The sequence below is a fragment of the Nerophis lumbriciformis genome, linkage group LG33 (genome assembly GCF_033978685.3).
Source record: "Nerophis lumbriciformis linkage group LG33, RoL_Nlum_v2.1, whole genome shotgun sequence".
In the NCBI taxonomy this organism is placed as follows: Eukaryota; Metazoa; Chordata; class Actinopteri; order Syngnathiformes; family Syngnathidae; genus Nerophis; species Nerophis lumbriciformis.
In genome coordinates, this window is record NC_084580.2 from 8,977,501 (window position 1) to 8,997,945 (window position 20,445).

Genomic DNA, 20,445 nt, shown 5'->3' on the forward strand with positions numbered 1-20,445 from the left:
GGGGCCTCATAAAAACCTTTCCGATGCAAGTTTGTGCTAATCTACGAGCGCTCACGCTTTGAACTGTTGTAGCCTTTTGTCAAACACCAGCTTTTTCATTCACTTGACCTTTTCTCCCTTCACACATACACAAGCTGTTTACTTCATCGCTATTCAGTATATACCACGCCATCACCGCCATTCACCAAGACCTTTAAAACAAGGCATATGATGCAATCTTATCTCAAGTGCAAAGGTTTATTTGTGCACGTTGACTCTCAGCATGCTTTACATGTGTGCTTACCACATGTGTGCTTACCCCCATACCCTCATGCTGCTGCCTACATTATATGTCAAACCTATGGCGCCAACAGCAGTGCTCACTGATCTCAACGCCCGGTGTGATCTTGTTTTCTTTTTAGCCTCCACCGTGACATTTTGCACCCCGTCTCCGTGGAGTCCGCCTGGAATGTCATTCCTCTATTACCTTGCACTCCTGCATAACACGAAAGCGTGTGTAGTTGTGTTAAATTGCTTCATTCGTTTCTTAAAGTGGTCGGGACAGAGATTTGTACTAAAGGGTTAATTTTGCCCCTTCTTCGGAGGGTGTCCACATAGGAGAGCTCGATGATTCAAAATGAAAGTAAAAATAAAATATATATATATTTTTAAATTATTTTAAAAAATACATTTACCGTATTTTTCGGACTGTAAGTCACAGTTTTTTTCATAGTTTGGCCGGGGGTGCGACTTATACTCAGGAGCGACTTATGTGTGAAATTATTAACACATTACCGTAAAATATCAAATAATATTATTTAGCTCATTCACGTAAGAGACTAGACGTATAAGATTTCATGGGATTTAGCGATTAGGAGTGACAGATTGTTTGGTAAACGTATAGCATGTTCTATATGTTATAGTTATTTGAATGACTCTTATCATAATATGTTACGTTAACATACCAGGCACGTTCTCAGTTGGTTATTTATGCCTCATATAACTTACACTTATTCAGCCTGTTGTTCACTATTCTTTATTTATTTTAAATTGCCTTTCAAATGTCTATTCTTGGTGTTGGGTTGTATCAAATAAATTTCCCCCAAAAATTCGACTTATACTCCAGTGCGACTTATATGTTTTTTTCCTTCTTTATTATGCATTTTCGGCCGGTGCGACTTATACTCCGGAGCGACTTATACTCCGAAAAATACAGTATATATTATTAATGTTGTAAATACAAATCTTTATATATTTAGAAAGGGTGGTCCGAAAGAGGTAGGCATTTTTCGGAGGTCTCAAGAAGGTAGCAAACACAAGAATGTCTGTGTGTGTGTGTGTGTGTGTGTGTGTGTGTGTGTGTGTGTGTGTGTGTGTGTGTGTGTGTGTGTGTGTGTGTGTGTGTGTGTGTGTGTGTGTGTGTGTGTGTGTGCACAGTGTACGCATGGTTCCATGGGCTTTGTGCGGCACAACCCTTGACATTCATTGTGTGGGCAAAAATGCGTCTTATACTCCAGTGCGACTTATACATGTTTTTTTCCTTCTTTATTATGCATTTTCGGCCGGTGCGACTTATACTCCGAAAAATACGGTACATGTAATAAATACTGTGTAATACATCTAAATCGATATAAAAAAATAAATAAATCAGAATGTATTTTTGAAAATCTTTTTTTTTATTATAAATATATATATATATATATATATATATATATATATATATATATATATATATATATATATATATTAAAAATATATATATATATATTTTCAAAAATACATTTTTTAGACCATCTTAGTGCTCACAGCGTGTATACGTCATATATCAGCAGCCACGAGGAGCCTTTGTAACCTGTTTTGAAAAGGTTTCATCATCATTTTTATACCAAATAATACATTTGTTTGAATCGAATCGTCAGCCCCAAGAATCTGAATCAAAATAAATCGTAAATTGTTGTAATTGAGCAGCACGGTGGAAGAGGGGTTAGTGCGTCTGCCTCACAATACGAAGGTCCTTAGTAGTTGTGAGTTCAATCCCGGCCTCGGGATCTTTCTGTGTGGAGTTTGCATGTTCTCCCCGTGACTGCGTGGGTTCCCTCCGGGTACTCCGGCTTCCTCCCACCTCCAAAGACATGCACCTGGGGATAGGTTGATTGGCAACACTAAATTGGCCCTAGTGTGTGAATGTGAGTGTGAATGTTGTCTGTCTATCTGTGTTGGCCCTGCGAGGAGGTGGCGACTTGTCCAGGGTGTACCCCGCCTTCCGCCCGATTGCAGCTGAGATAGGCTCCAGCACCCCCCGCGACCCCGAAGCGAATAAGCGGTAGAAAATGGATGGATGGATGGATGTTGTAATTGATTCCCATCCCTAGAAATTGGTGCCTCGGTGATTATATAACACACTCACTAGCTGTATTGACACTGGACTGACTCTTGTGTTTAATAATGGTCATCCGCCATCGACTGGATTAAAAATGTCACTGCAGTTGACCTGAAAATACAATTAATAGTTAGCAAATATAATTGTTTTAGTTTTTTTTCTTAAGACAAATAGCTGTGCAAAAAAGAATACATGAGCATATACCTTATTTTTAGTGCTGTAAAATCAAAATCATTACACATTTTGGAATTCTTTCTTTTTCTTGGTTCTCTTTAAGAGGGTGATAGTGATGAAATGTGATGTCAAATGCGGCACGCCTCTCCTGCAACTTTTTAGTACAAGCTGTCACTTGAAGGAACTTATTTATCAACATAATTACATAATGACAGTCAAATGAAACAGCTGCTGTATTGATTTTTTTTTTTTTTTTTTTAAAGTGACACACACATCGAGGCTTCAAGGGACACAGTATCACTTCTTGTGTTTCAAAAGGAAAATTCTGTTTAACTATTGTTTGACCCATCACAAGCGTTGATACTATTACAATACATATTTAATATAAAATACGCTTAAATTATTAATACAGTATGACTGCTTGTAACAATTATTACCTCCGCCAGGATGTTACAGTGTGTATTCGCTGGGGTTAGTTAGCTAGTTAGTTAGCAACATAACTCAAAAAGTTACATGTGGATTTTAATGAACATTTTTAGGAAATGCTGAAAATGGGTTAAGGAACAAGTGATTAGATTTTGTAGGTGATCAGGATAATTTCTACTGCCTCACCTTAAGATTACTTTATGAGGCTGAACTTTTCTGTATGTGTGTGTGTGGGGCCATTAGGGACATTATTCAGAATGACCTCTTATACACACTACTGAAATGCTCTCACATAAACAACTGAAATGTTTTCTCTCTCTCACACACTACTGAACTACTCTCATACACACTACTGTAACACTCTTATACACACTACTGAAATGCTCTCACATAAACAGCTGAAATGTTTTCTCTCTCTCACACACTACTGAACCACTCTCATACACACTACTGAAACACTCTTATACACACTACTGAAATGCTCTCACATAAACAACTGAAATGTTTTTCCCTCTCACACACTACTGAAACACTCTCATACACACTACTGAAACACTCTTATACACACTACTGAAATGCTCTTACATAAACAACTGAAATGTTTTTCTCTCTCACATTAGGGCTGGGCGATATTGCCTTTTCTTAATATCGCGATATTTTAAGGCCATATCGCGATACACGATATATATCTCGATATTTTGCTTTAGCCTTGAATGAACACTTGATGCATATAATCACAGCAGTATGATGATTCTATGTGTCTACATTAAAACATTCTTCTTCATACTGCATTAATATATGCTACTTTTAAACTTTCATGCAGAGAAGGAAATCACAACTAAAAAAATCACTATTTTTTTCATACGGTGTTGATCTGGAAATGTTTGCCTCTGCATTTTGATGGTGTGGACGTGTGGCACCAAACGGAGTTATTGACGTGCGGAGTAAGCACTCTTTATTGTCTAGCGGGTGACTTTTCAAATGATGCTACATATTAGCAGTGTAGCCGAGTGTCCTGGGTTCGCCTATGCAGTGTACTTATCTAATAAAATAATAAACGGGAGACATTAGAGCAGGTTTGGTAGCCACCGCTTCTTTAATGTCGACATCACACACCTCCTTCCACAACCACACACACCCTACGGCAACAACTCTGGAGGGACAAAACTCCTCCTCCTTACTTAACACACTCCGGTAACTTGGGACACCCTGAACTGTTTGTTACAGCAGTAATGCTACTTTTTATAGCAACACTTTTGCCCCACACTTGACAAATTACGGTTGTCTGTTTGACATATTCCCACTTGAAGCCAAACCACCGCCAGACGATGGATCCCTGCTGTTTTTCTTGGGAATTCATTCTTCCTTCATTTGTTACCAGATTTGCATCTTCTTTCTCTTGTATCACCGCTCGCACCGCTCCGCTAGCATCACAGCTAACGTTAGCCATGCTGCTACCTCTCTGCTCGGGGAGGGCGTATACGTATGTGACGTATGACGTGACAGTATGTGACGTGTGTCAGAAGGTGCGCTTGTCTGTCTGTGAAAAGCAGAGACAGGAAAGAGCGAGGAAAGCCTGTAGTGTAATGCCCACAGCTAAAAGCAACTGCGTGAGAACGTATACTCGATATTACGATATATTCATTTTCTATATCGCACAGAGACAAACCTGCGATATATCGCATATATCGATATATTGCCCAGCCCTATCTCACATACTACTAAATCACTTTCATACACACTACTGAAACACTCTTATGCTGTACACACTACTGAAATGCTCTCACATTAACAACTGAAATTTTTCCTCTCACACACTACTGAAACACTCTCAAAGAGTATTTCAGTAGTGTGTATGAGTGTTTCAGTAGTGTGTGTGAGAGAAAAACATTTCAGTTGTTTATGTAAGAGCATTTCAGTAGTGTGTATATGAGTGTTTCAGTAGTGTATGAGAGTGTTTCAGTAGTGTGTGTGAGAGAAAAACATTTCAGTTGTTTATGTGAGAGCATTTCAGTAGTGTGTATAAGAGGTAATTCTGAATAATGGCCCTTCATAACTGTGTCTTGGTTACAATCGAGTATGGTGGTGGTAATCTCATGGTCTGGGGCTGCAAGAATGCTGCGGTTCATGAAGGGAAATGTGAATTCCTGGGACATTTTGCATCAGGGCATGAACCCCTCAAATGTTTAACATGTCTACATTTATCAAATTGTGTGCATCCATTCTTGTTTGACACAATCAAACATACCTTATCTTGTTTTATCTTACTTTTGCAGCTGCGCAACTTAACCGTCCTGGACCTGCGGCACATCTCCGAACTGAACAATGAAACCGTGATGGAGTTGGTGAGGATGTGTCGCAAACTCAGCTCCCTCAACCTCTGCCTCAACTGGAGCATCAATGACAGGTAGGTCAGGCTGGTCTTCTCCTTGACTTACAGTTCCGCACACTGTCACATCATTACAAACATTACTGCATGTTACAAATGGTAATCATGGTTCGTCCTCACACAATTATACAAGGAAAACATTTAATTCTGAATAGAGACCCTTACACTGCTGATATGTTCTACATAGTGTAGTATCAATACAACATGCATTTCAATCCAAACACTGAAAACAAAACCATTCAATACAATACCATTACATGCCTATACTTGACCAGAGCAATAGACCATAGAGAAAAACAAATGACACAGATGCAATAAATCAAACTTAATAAGGTAAATAGATTCAATGGTGTTCCATAATCTTTATTGTTCCAGTGATTGACGAACATGTCAACTGTGTAACAATTACAAAGGACATGATCCATTAATACAATATTCTTATCCATGCAGTATTGGAAACTAATAACTAAACTAATTTGTTTTTGTTTGTCAGCTTGTTGGTTATTAGATACAGTATTCTGGTTAAAGCTGCTGTATGGCACGGTTAGGAAGATGCTAGAGGGTGCTCGCGTTCCAAAGAGCTGTGATCTTTGTGAACTGCAGCCCTGTTCCTGGTTCAAACCGTCCAAGATACACCCCAAAAGGACAACGCTATGTCACAAGGGCGGTGTTTGGAGTGTTTTTTTTTGGACGCGCTCACCTGTTTAACAGCAACACGGTGGCCAATGAGTCTGTTTTTTGATTATTTTGTTTGCACGTGTGTGAGACAGCTGTGATTGACAACCATGATCACCAATCGCAGCCAACATTTTATTTGGTCCGTGCAGAAATGTTGACAAAGTTTACCTTCTAACTGACTTTTAGAATTTGCAGCTATAGCAGTGATGGCTCTTCTTATTAGCTTTTCGTAAAGATACATGATGGCCTAATAACAACAAAAACAATAGTATACAATCCTTAAGAAATATCCTCAGTCCAAAATCTAATGTTGTTGTTTACCCCATTTCTGATATTTCCTTAAAATTGTATCAAAATTTGCCCCAAACTTTTTGAGTTTGTTTTTACTAATACCTGTGAAGGTATTTAAGACCCTGTCAATTACAGTCCAGGTCACACATGTCAAGCCCAAGGGGGCCTGATCAAGCCACATCATTTTATGTGGCCCGCAAAACCCTGGATAAAAAGTGTGTCAATAAAATACTTCATTTTTTTTTTTTTTTACCAAATGCATTCGTTCTTTCTATTTTGAAAAACTAAATGCATTTCTTTTCAACTTTAATAATATCTAATCATGCCAAACAATTATATTATTATATACTTCTATCCATCCATTTTCTACCGCTTGTCCCTCTCGGAGTTGCGGAGGTGCTGGAGCCTATCCCAGCTGCACTCGGGCGGAAGGCAGAGTACACACTAGACCAGCTAGAATTCACTGAAATTCAAGTATTTCTTTTATATATATATATATATATATATATATATATATATATATATATATATATATATATATATATATATATTTATATATATATATATATATATATATATATATATATATATATATATATATATATATATATATATATATTTATTTATATATGTATATATATATATATTTATTTATATATATATATATATATTTATTTATATATGTATGTATATATATATATATATATATATATATATATATATACATATATATATATATATATATATATATATATATATATATATATATATATATATATATATATATATATATATATATATATATATATTTATATATATATATATATATATATATATATATATATATATATATATACATATATATTGGTTTTAAAAAAGTGTAATCTTTAGCAGTGACAGACAACACCTTTTAATTAAACGATGTTATTGGTCATACATTTGGCATTTACACTAAAGTGTGTAGAAACACATACACACCTGTTGAAAGCTAACACACAGTCACACCTGAGAAGAACCCTTGTGAGATTGATCACTGAAACCCTAGTAAAAAAAAGAATCAAAAAGCACATTTTCTTTGTCTCACTGCTCCCATGTACCCTCTGCTTTGAGAGAAGCGACGGATAATGGTAGCGCAACGCGAGTAAACCATCTCCTCTTTTATTTATTATCCTGTGTTTTATTCATATCTTTCAATTTAATCTATCGATTTGTAGTCACGCTTGTTGCTCCCTCCACCGACCGCGCTCCCAGTCTGGCTGCTCAGGAGTGTGAACACAATATTTAATATAGCATCGTGGTGCACTGTGTGTGTGCGTGTGTGTGTGTGTGTGTGTGTGTGTGTGTGTGTGTGTGTGTGCATGCATGTGTGTGTGTGTATGTGTGTGTTCTTGTATTTCTACCCTTCTTGAGACATCAACAAGGAAAAGTACCTTCCATATGAGGACCGGTGAACAAGTTAGGACATAAACTATGGTCCCAATATGGAAAACCATTGCATCTAATAGAGAAGGTCTCATTTGCACCCCTGGTGGTGAAATCTATCAAAATGAGGGTGGTCCCAAAAAAGAGGGATTTTTCAAAATGACTCTGTGTCGGTTTTAAAAGTGCTCCCCCCTGTGGTCAACATATGAAATAACAAGTGTGTGTAACGAATTGAAGTGCTCCCCCTCTGGCCAATATATGTAATAACAAGTGTGTGTAAGAAATTGAAATGCGCCCCCTTTGGCCAAAATCTATGAAAAAAATAAAATAAACATGTATATAGAGACATACTGTAATAACTTGAAGTAAATAATGATTAAAAAAAACAATTACAAACAAAAATAAAAAAAATAAAAATAAATGAACTAAAAGCATTTTTTTTTCTCACAATGTGTTGACCTTTTTCTTATAAAATTGGGAACAATTTCTCATATTCTTTCTGTTTCTGCAATATTTTCTCGTAAAAATATTACTTTTCTGTGTAAAATTATTACTTTTTGATGCAAAATTGTGACATCTGTCATATAAAATTATTACTTTTATCACAATGTTGCCGATTTTTTTGTTCTTAATTGTTTGAATAAAATTATGACTTGTCATAATTTTGCCAAGTAAAATTCCGATTATTATTATAATATTGCTAAAATTTTAAAGTTTTCTTATAAAATTGCGATTTTTGTCGAGTAAAATTACGACCCTTTTCATAAAATTGCCGAAATGTAAAGCTTTTTCTTGTAAAATTGCGACTGATATTGAGTAAAATTCCAACTTTTATCATAATATTGCACACATGTTCAGTTTTTCTCGTAAAATTTTGACTTGCGCTTAGTAATATGGCGACTTTTATTATAATACTGCCAGAATTCTAAGTTTTTCTTGTGAAATTCCCACTCATTTTTCACAACAAGCTTTTTTTTTTTTTTAGCTCATTCACGTAAGAGACTAGACGTATAAGATTTCATGGGATTTAGCGATTAGGAGTGACAGATTGTTTGGTAAACGTATAGCATGTTCTATATGTTATAGTTATTTGAATGACTCTTACCATAATATGTTACGTTAACATACCAGGCACGTTCTCAGTTGGTTATTTATGCGTCATATAACGTACACTTATTCAGCCTGTTGTTCACTATTCTTTATTTATTTTAAATTGCCTTTCAAATGTCTATTCTTGGTGTTGGGTTTTATCAAATAAATTTCCCCCCAAAAATGCGACTTATACTCCAGTGCGACTTACGTATGTTTTTTTCCTTCTTTATTATGCATTTTCGGCCGGTGCGACTTAAAAAATACAGTATATATTATTAATGTTGTAAATACAAATCTTTATATATCTAGAAAGGGTGGTCCGAAAGAGGTAGGCATTTTTCGGAGGTCTCAAGAAGGTAGCAAATACAAGAATGTGTGTGTGTGTGTGTGTGCACAGTGTACGCATGGTTGCATGGGCTTTGTGCGGCACAACCCTTGACATTCATTGTGTGGGCATTTCTTTTTCTGGCCGACACCACAAATATGCTGTGTTTGTGAGATCACTCTTGCAGCACTGGTGTGTGATGGGAATGTGACGTTCTTGTCCTACCTGTCATCAAAAAAAAAAAATGGTAGTTGGTCAAATGCACCATAATATGTTACGTTAACATACCAGGCACGTTCTTAGTTGGTTATTTATGCCTCATATAACGTACACTTATTCAGCCTGTTGTTCACTATTCTTTATTTATTTTAAATTGCCTTTCAAATGTCTATTCTTGGTGTTGGGTTTTATCAAATAAATGTCCCCCAAAAATGCGACTGATCATTTTATGATATTTACTGGCTCTTGGGCTGAAGACCTGCGTGCGTCTGACTGGATTTGTCCAGATCACCTGTGGGAATATTGGAATTTATGATTGGTTTTGTGCATGCATTCATACGTGCGTCATCACATAGTATTGCGTGTTGTAGCTTAAAGGGTGGATGAGGTGGTCAGCCGTTCCTGATGAATTTTCCACCCTCCAACCTCCCAGAGGAGGGCGTTGGAAATCCACAAGATGTATGCGTGAGTGTGTGTTTTGTGCTTTGTGTACATGCTGACTGCAGCTCAAGGACTCGAGGCAAATAAAAGCCTTCCAGTCGTAAGATGCGTTATTGATACTCTTTACAGTCACACAGCACCACGCAGGGAGGAGGATGAGGCGCTCGTATTTGTGTGCAAGCGCGTGCTCGCATGCGCGTGTTTGACAGAACAGGTTGGATTTAAAGGTTTAATAAGTATAAACCGCCACACTAGATAGGTTATATATTTAGTGTGTGTGCGCGTTATTGCATCATTCTAAAAGTGTGTTACGGTGTTCAAAACCATCCATCCAAAGAAGAGTGTTTTTTTTCTTTCTTTTCTTCATCCGCCAGTGGTGTCAGGTGTGCATGGTTTGCATCATGCTCATGCCCATGACGGGGGCTTGCAGGCCACTGTGTGATGACACCATGTCCAACACACCTTGGAGGCACAACCTTGTCTAACACCTCGCAAATTATATTCATTGCCTAACTGCTGACAATACTGTATTTATTTAGTGGGTACCATGTAAAGTCACTTTTTAGACTTAAGAGTTAATCTTTCATGTTATCAGTTTGAAAACTTTTTTGTTGTTGTTTTCTATTTCCCTTTTTCCTTTCTTTTATTGTAACTGGATTTGCGTATGTTCTGTAGCTCAGTGTTTTTCAACCTTTTTTGAGGCAAGGCACATTTTTTGCATTGAAAAAATCCGGAGGCATGCCACCAGCAGAAATCATAAACTCGGTTGACAGTAAAGAGTCGTCGTCGCAAGTGTTGGATATGACTTTAAACGATAACCAAGCATGCATCTCTATAGTTCTTGTCTCAAAGTAGGTGTACTGTCACCACCTGTCACATCACGCCCTGACTTATTTGGAATTTTTTGCTGTTTTCCTGTGTGTAGTGTTTTAGATTTTGTCTTGCGCTCCTATTTTGGTGGCTTTTCTCTTTTTTTTGGTATTTTTCTGTTGCAGTTTCATGTCTTCCTTTGAGCGATATTTCCTGCATCTACTTTGTTTTAGCAATCAAGAATATTTCAGTTGTTTTCATCCTTCTTTGTTGATTGTCGTGTCATGTTCGGATGTACATTGTGGACGCCATCTTTGCTCCACAGTAAGTCTTTGCTGTCGTCCAGCATTCTGTTTTTGTTTACTTTGTAGCCAGTTCAGTTTTAGTTTCGTTCTGCATAGCCTTCCGTAAGCTTTAATGGCTTTTCTTAGGGGCACTCACCTTTTGTTTATTTTTGGTTTAAGCATAAGACACCTTTTTACCTGCACACTGCCTCCCGCTGTTTCCGACATTTACAAAGCAATTAGCTACCGGCTGTCACCTACTGATATGGAAGTGTATTACTCGGTTACTCTGCCGAGTTCTAGACATCACCGACACTCAACAACAACACATAATTTGCAGACTATAATTAGTGGTTTGCAAAAAATATTTTTAACCCAAATAGGTGAAATTAGATAATCTCCCACGGCACACCAGACTGTATCTCACGGCACACTCCGCGGCACAGTGGTTGAAAAACACTGCTGTAGCTGTATCTGTGTACTGTTATTTAATTTTATTATTTTGAGAATTTTCTTTTTCTTTTCCTTTTTCCTTTCTTTTGTTGTAACCGGATCTGCGTATGTTCTGTAACTGTATCTGTGTACTGTTATTTTATTTTATTATTTTGAGGATTTTCTTTTTCTTTTCCTTTTTCCTTTCTTTTTATTTGGAACTGGATCTGTGTATTATTATTTTTACTTCGAAATTTTGAAAAGGACCCCAGGAAGACTAGCCTGCACTGCAAAAACTGAAATCTAAGTAAGATTAAATATCTCAAATAAGGGTGACATTTGCTTATTTTCTGGCTGATAAGATCATTCTTCTCACTAAGCAGATTTTATGTTAGAGTGTTTTACTTGTTTTAAGTGTTTTGGTCCTAAATTGTCTCAGTAAGATATTACAGCTTGTTGCTGAGATTTTTATGACCTATATTGAGTAAAACATGCTTGAAACTAGAATGTCAAGTGTTGCAAAGCTGTGTCATCAACACTCACAAGTATAAAACCACTTTTTTAAAGTAATAATTTCTTACTTCAAGCATGAAAAAAATAAAAATCATGATGCCGAGCGCATATCATTATGTCAACATAATGGCACTAGCATTTACTTAATTTAAGAATATTTTTCAACATATTGAGCAAAAAGGTTTCTTTTTTTTTCTACCAAGAAAAGTGCACTTGTTATTAGTGAGATTATACTTATTTTAAGGTATTTTTGGGTTCACTGAGATTATCCTATTTTTCTTGTTCTATTGGCAGATAATTTTGCTTAGTTCAAATAAAATACACCTAATTTTTGTATTTTTTGTTTTTGTTTTTGAACACTGACTTTTTGCATTGTGGCGTTCGGGGATCTTCAATAAACAATAGACAAACAAGGAGCAATCTACTCTGACACAATAGCTGTTATTTATTAATAATAAATCATGTGTTAATTGCTTATGTAGTAATACAGTAAATACATATTTCAAAATGAATGTATTTGAATCATATTTTTATATAATGTAAATAATGTACGATATTATTTATATATTACTTTTTTTTTTTTTTTTTTTTTTTTTTTTTTTTGTCCTGTCCAGCTACTCAGGCAAATCATATAGTTGATGTAGATGCCCATATAGGCTATACAAATGTACTTTACAGAGGGGAAGTGTGGGATTCTTCTCTTGTTGCCTTATTTGTATTTGACTTTGTTAAATGGATTTATATTATTATTTGGTGCAGCCGGACCGGATAGAAAGAGGAAAAAAAGGAAGACAGAGGTGGAAATTGCGGGGACAAGAGGGGGATAAGACGGAGGCACAACAACAACAGTAAACACAACAATAACAACAACAGCAAATAGGATATGTACAAATATGATGGTAAAAGTGATAGCAAAGAAGCAGTTAGTGAAATAAATAAATAATAATACAGAAATGACAATGAAAATGACTACACTACAAATGGAGCAATACAAATACCAGTAGAAATAGCACTATTGATAATGAATAATAACAATAATTACCTCTATTTTCAACAATACAATTGTCTTTAAGTAGGGATGTGACACTTACGACTCCCAGTTTAACTTGATCATTTCTGAAAAAAAGCAAAACATTTTTGTCCTTTGCTCTTTCCACTAATAGTATTAAAGGTAACATTTTAGTATGGGGACCATATTCACCATTAATTAGTTGCTTATTAACATGCAAATTAGTAACACATTGGCTCTTAATGAGTCATTATTAAGTACTTATTTATGCCTTATTCTGGATGGCCTTATTATACAACCAGTAAGCCATTAACTAAGAGTCTTCCCTCAATAACCTCAGAACTATTGCTTATTAGTAGGGATGTCCGATAATGGCTTTTTGCCGATATCCGATATTCCGATATTGTCCAACTCTTTAATTACCGATACCGATATCAACCGATACCGATATCAGCCGATATATACAGTCATGGAATTAACACATTATTATGCCTAATTTGGACAACCAGGTATGGTGAAGATAAGGTACTTTTAAAAAAAATTAATAAAATAGATAAATAAATTAAAAACATTTTCTTGAATAAAAAAGAAAGTAAAATCATATAAAAACAGTTACATAGAAACTAGTAATTAATGAAAATTAGTAAAATTAACTGTTAAAGGTTAGTACTATTAGTGGACCAGCAGCACGCACAATCATGTGTGCTTAAGGACTGTATCCCTTGCAGACTGTATTGATATATATTGATACATAATGTAGGAACCAGAATAATAATAACAGAAAGAAACAACCCTTTTGTGTGAGGAGGAGGGAGGTTTTTTGGGTTGGTGCACTAATTGTAAGTGTATCTTGTGTTTTTTATGTTGATTTAATTAAAAAAAACAAAAAACCCCCCAAAAAAACATCGATAATAAAAAAAACGATACCGATAATTTCCGATATTACATTTTAACGCATTTATCGGCTGATAATATCGGCAGACCGATATTATCGAACATCTCTACTTATTAGTAACCCTAACCCTAACCCTAACCCTTATATGTTCCCCTTGTGTCCAAAAAACTCTAAATTAAGTTTAATAAGCAACTAATTAATGGTGAATACGTTCCCCATACTAAATTATTACCGTATTAAAATATGTTATCGGTTGTATGGTTTTTATGGTGCAGCATTAAAGGGGAACATTATCACAAATTCAGAATGGTTAAAACCATTAAAAATCAGTTCCCAGTGGCTTATTATATTTTTCGAAGTTTTTTTCAAAATTTTACCCATCACGCAATATCCCTAAAAAAAAAGCTTCAAAGTGCCTGATTTTAACCACCCGTCCATTTTCCTGTGACGTCACAAAGTGAAGCCAACACAAACAAACATGGCGGAAAGAACAGCAAGCTATAGCGACATTAGCTCGGATTCAGACTCGGATTTCAGCGGCTTAAGCGATTCAACAGATTACGAATGTATTGAAACGGATGGTTTTAGTGTGGAGGCAGGTAGCGAAAACGAAATTGAAGAAGAAACTGAAGCTATTGAGCCATATCGGTTTGAACCGTATGCAAGCCAAACCGACGAAAACGACACGACAGCCAGCGACACGGGAGAAAGCGAGAACGAATTCGGCGATCGCCTTCTAACCAACGATTGCTATGTGTTTATTTGGCATTAAAGGAAATTAACAACTATGAACTAGGTTTACAGCATATGAAATACATTTGGCAACAACATGCACTTTGAGAGTGCAGACAGCTCAATTTTCATCAATTAATATATTCTGGAGACATACCCTCATCCGCGCTCTTTTCCTGAAAGCTGATCTGTCCAGTTTTGGAGTTGATGTCAGCAGGCCAAGGAAGCTAGGGTCGATAGGGGGTTTAGCTCGCTCGTCTGCGGGAACAAACTGCCGCCATTGCTTGCCGTGCTACCGAGGCCCTTTGTCCCTGAATTGTTCACACACTCCGGCAGATTCAATGGGGGTCTGGCGGCAGATTTCTTTGACTTTATCGTTGGAAATGCATCTGCTTTGAGTGTCGCAGGATATCCACACATTCTTGCCATCTCTGTTGTAGTATAGCTTTCGTCGGTATAGTGTGCGGAACAAACGTCCAATTTCTTGCCACTTTCGCATCTTTGGGCCACTGGTGCAACTTGAATCCGTCCCTGTTCGTGTTGTTACACCCTCCGACAACACACCGACGAGGCATGATGTCTCCAAGATACGGAAAACAGTCGAAAAAAGGGAAAATAACAGAGCTGATTTGACTCGGTGTTTGAGAAAATGGCGGATTGCTTCCCGATGTGACGTCACGTTGTGACGTCATCGCTCCGAGAGCGAATATTAGAAAGGCGTTTAATTCGCCAAAATTCACCCATTTAGAGTTCGGAAATCGGTTAAAAAAATATATGGTCTTTTTTCTGCAACATCAAGGTATATATTGACGCTTACATAGGTCTGGTGATAATGTTCCCCTTTAATGGTGTGCCTTTCCCTTCATTCTTTAGAAAGTCTGCAACATTTATTTATTTTTGTTCTTACTTTATACGGAGATGCTTGTTTGTATACGTTTACAACATCCCCATCCTGTCGTCGTACTGAGATCCATTCCAAGGTTCTAAAGGCCACGTGTGTCATGGCTGCTGTGCCACTCATTGTGGCAGTGACACGAGCAAACGTCGCTTGCTCGGTGTCACAGTAAAGACCAAAATGAGTCCTCCGAGGGCACAGTGGGGTCACAAGCAGTGTGAAGCCTCCAATGAGATGCTCGGGGCGCGTAAACAGGCAGGTGGAGGAAATGACCCCTTATTTCCAGGATCCATTTGTCCCCTGATAAGAGGCCATTGGAGAGATAGAGCCCTGTGGGTGGTAAAGTACTTAGGTCATTTTTCTTTTACACGCCTCTTTATTTTTTTCCCCCCCACTTTTTTTTTTATTTTGTGCGAAAAGAAACACTGCACCCTCTGGATCTCCCCATCTTTCTCAGTAATGGCTGTGAATAGCGTCCATGTAAGAAAGCGAGGCGCAAATCGAGACTTCCCCTCCGTCGCGGACCAACGGGCAGATTGCGGCGGTCGGATGTCAATTTTTAGGCACTGTCATTTCTCGGCGTGAGAGGATACAATGTGCTGCTATTTGTCTGTATTCTTTATTGCCCGTGATGGCAGTCCAAAGAAGAGGCAGACTTTTATTTTATTTTTTCGAATTTCACAGTTTGAGAATTGTGAGGGAGCCACAATCAAAGTGAAATGGCTGAATAAATGGCAGTTTTCTCTCTTTTCTTTGAGGTGTTTTTCATCTTCAGCCTTTGTTGTTAGTGTGTTTGTCTTTGAAATAGAGGATTTATTGTGCTCTTTGTTGTGTGCGCATAAAGATTTGTCTGGAGACCAGAATTACTCACAGAGGTATAAAAGTGCGATTTGTGCAAACAATAATTTGTTATGATTCCACTTATTTTTTTGAGAAAATAAAAACCAGGTGGGTAGGTTCATCATAGATTTTACTCTAGTCTAACTCTCTGAAGGACATTTTTAGGATTTTGTGATTGTGATCATCCTAATCCTTTTCTTTGTGGAAAAAGTAAGTTTTGCAGTCAGTCCGGAAAAAGAGCAGCACATTCCTGTGATATAGAGGTAGTGTTGTCCCCATACCAATATTTTGGTACTGGTACCGGTACCAAAATTATTTCGATACTTTTCGGTACTTCTCTAAATAAAGGGGAACACAAACATTATTGGCTTTATTTTAACAATTAAATCTTAGGGTACATTAAAAATATGTTTCTTATTGCAAGTTTGTCCTTAAATAAAATAGTGAACATACAAGACAACTTGTCTTTTAGTAGTAAGTAAGCAAACAAAGGCTCCTAATTTAGTCTGCTGACATATGCAGTAACATATTGTGTCATTTATCATTCTATTATTTTGTCAAAATTATTAAGGACAAGTGGTAGAAAATTAATTATTACTGTTAATATCTGCTTACTTTCAATTTTAACATGTTCTACCTACACTTCTGTTAAAATGTAATAATCACTTATTCTTCTGTTGTTTGATACTTTACATTAGTTTTGGATGATACCACAAATTTGAGTATCAATTCGATACCAAGTCGTAACAGGATCATACATTGGTCATATTCAAAGTCCTCATGTGTCCAGGGACATATTTCCCGAGTTCATAAACATAATATGAATTAAAAAAAAACCCGAAAGAAGATATTGTGATGCCAAACATATACAAATACGCTTTTGTACTTGGTATCATTACAGTGGATGTCAGGTGTAGATCCACCAATGGCGTTTGTTTACATTTTGACGCCGGTGAGCTACGGTGTATAGTAAAACATGTTTAGCTATTCCTCGTCCTGCAGGGATGATACTTGTAAGAAACATACTTTATTTGTCGCCATGGATGCGAGGATTAGTGATTTAGAAGTCGCTAAAACACTGCCGACTGGGGCTGGACTTTAGCCGCTAGCTAGCTCGCCATGTCTTAAAGCACCTCTTCCAGAGTGCGTTTCAGTGTTATAACTTCACCTTTATCTTTAGTTTTTAAGCCAAAATGCGTCCGTTCTTCCTTTTCTGTCTACACACTGTGTCTGCTTGTAAGTACTCCGTGATTGTGCGCTGCCGAACATGCTCGTCTGCTCATAAACCAGCAATGACACGGCGGGGGCGGATCGGTACTTTTCAGAGGCGGTATAGTACCGAATATGATTAATTAATATCGCAGTTCTATACTAACACCGAAATACCGTACAACCCTATATAGAGGATTTTTGGCTAACCTGTATTTTCTCTGTGGGTCCTTACAGAGTCGTGAATAGAGAGAGTATGGGGCCCTGTAGTCATGTGAGGGGATTTTGACCAATACGAGAGAGTACGGCAAGAGGATCTCCTAAATGAGTGGGCAAAAGCTCCTTGCGTGACTACACAGCACCATTGTCAAGAAGCTTATTTTAACAAGATAATACTTAAACTTCATAACGGCAAGAACTAACTCTCTGCTTGCAGCTGCACAGAGGATTGAGTTGGTTGTGTACAGTACAGTAGATCTGTAGTAACATGGAGGCTAGACTGTGTGTCTGTTCTTCAGTTGACAAATCCACTTTGTTTGAGATTTACAGTATTTGAGCTGGTCTCAGATGGTTCCGTGAGTGAACAGTTTGATGTTGTTTTTATGTAAATAATGAACAGTAAGGCTTCCGGCACAGAAACCAACCCCCAGAGTGAAAGAAAATGTGGATCTGTCTATTGCTGCGTCAAAAGAAAATATGCTACGAGCTAGATGGCCATCTTAAACTCTATATCACAACATATACGGCAACCTCCTGTGATAACGATATACAAACCCCGTTTCCATATGAGTTGGGAAATTGTGTTAGATGTAAATATAAACGGAATACAATGATTTGAAAATCCTTTCCAATCCATATTCAATTGAATGCACTACAAAGACAAGATATTTGATGTTCAAACTCATAAACTTTATTTTTTTTTTGCAAATAATAATTAACTTAGAATTTCATGGCTGCAACACGTGCCAAAGTAGTTGGGAAAGGGCATGTTCACCACTGTGTTACATGGCCTTTCCTTTTAACAACACTCAGTAAACGTTTGGGAACTGAGGAGACACATTTTTTAAGCTTCTCAGGAGGAATTCTTTCCCATTCTTGCTTGATGTACAACTTAACTACTTAACTTGTTCAACAGTCCGGGGGTCTCCGTTGTGGTATTTTAGGCTTCATAATGCACCACACATTTTCAATGGGAGACAGGTCTGGACTACAGGCAGGCCAGTCTAGTACCCGCACTCTTTTACTATGAAGCCACGTTGATGTAACACGTGGCTTGGCATTGTCTTGCTGAAATAAGCAGGGGCGTCCATGGTAACGTTGCTTGGATGGCAACATATGTTGCTCCAAAACCTGTATGTACCTTTCAGCATTAATGGCGCCTTCACAGATGTGTAAGTTACCCATGTCTTGGGCACTAATACACCCCCATACCATCACAGATGCTGGCTTTTCAACTTTGCGCCTTTAACAATCCGGATGGTTCTTTTCCTCTTTAGTCCGGAGGACACGACGTCCACCGTTTCCAAAAACAATTTGAAATGGGGACTCGTCAGACCACAGAACACTTTTCCACTTTGTATCAGTCCATCTTAGATGAGCTCAGGCCCAGCGAAGTCGACGGCGTTTCTGGGTGTTGTTGATAAACGGTTTTGGCCTTGCATAGGAGAGTTTTAACTTGCACTTACAGATGTAGCGACCAACTGTAGTTACTGACAGTGGGTTTCTGAAGTGTTCCTGAGCCCATGTGGTGATATCCTTTACACGCTGATGTCGCTTGTTGATGCAGTACAGCCTGAGGGATCGAAGGTCACAGGCTTAGCTGCTTACGTGCAGTGATTTCACCATCTACGGACCGTAGATGGTGAAATCCCTAAATTCCTTGCAATAGCTGGTTGAGAAAGGTTTTTCTTAAACTGTTCAACAATTTGCTCACGCATTTGTTGACAAAGTGGTGACCCTCGCCCCATCCTTGTTTGTGAATGACTGAGCATTTCATGGAATCTACTTTTTTACCCAATCATGGCACCCACCTGTTCCCAGTTTGCCTGTTCACCTGTGGGATGTTCCAAATAAGTGTTTGATGAGCATTCCTCAACTTTATCAGTATTTATTGCCACTTTTTCCCAACTTCTTTGTTACGTGTTGCTGGCATCAAATTCTAAAGTTAATGATCATTTGCAAAAAAAAAATGTTTATCAGTTTGAACATCAAATATGTTGTCTTTGTAGCATATTCAACTGAATATGGGTTGAAAAAGATTTGCAAATCAATGTATTCCGTTTATATTTATATCTAACACAATTTCCCAACTCATATGGAAACGGGGTTTGTATATCACAATATATTATTTGGTCCGTAAATGATCACATTGATCGTATCATTTCAAAACAGGTTTCAAAGGCTCCTAAATTGCATGCTAACGTATGTGGTAACATATTGCATCATTTCGGGTTGAATTATTTTTTTCAAAACTATCATCCATCCATCCATCTTTCTCCGCTTATCCATGGTCGGGTCGCCGGGGGAGCAGCCTAAGCAGAGAAGCCCAGACTTCCCTTTCCCCAGTTACTTCGTTCAGCTCCTCCCGAGGTACCCCAAGGCATTCCCATGCACAAGCATAGACATAGGCCCCTTCTCCACTAAGGGTATCCAGGGTATATACCACCTAACCGTATTCCGGCGCAACGTGACCTAGTATGCATGGTCAAAAAAAAAAAAGCCCATATCATAGTTACCTCTGACCTGGAAGTGTATTCTTACCCTTTGTTTCATTGTAGACTATTGCCACATTTCTCTTAACAGTAAACCTTGCTTGCCTCACCATCAGCAGCTGTTATACTATTGTAGTGAATCACACCTGAGCCATCATACATGAATCATATCTTTACTGGACGTGTGGAAGTAAACAATGTGATAAAGAACATTTTACAACAATCAATCTAGGGATCCAGATATCGGTTCAGGACACTGTGCTTGTAGGCTGAAATTGGCGGTCGTATCTGACGGCCGC

The 20,445-nt window shown here is 37.5% G+C and overlaps 1 protein-coding gene across 2 annotated transcripts in view; it reads left to right on the forward strand.

Annotated features, from left to right (window-relative positions):
* Positions 1-20,445, forward strand: part of fbxl17 (F-box and leucine-rich repeat protein 17) — a 723,645-nt gene that overhangs the window by 272,736 nt on the left and 430,464 nt on the right. For both annotated transcript variants that reach the window (XM_061928705.1, XM_061928706.1), the window contains exon 8: positions 5,236-5,366. In XM_061928705.1, coding sequence (XP_061784689.1) covers positions 5,236-5,366 — 131 coding nt within the window. The remainder of the gene's footprint in view (positions 1-5,235; positions 5,367-20,445) is intronic.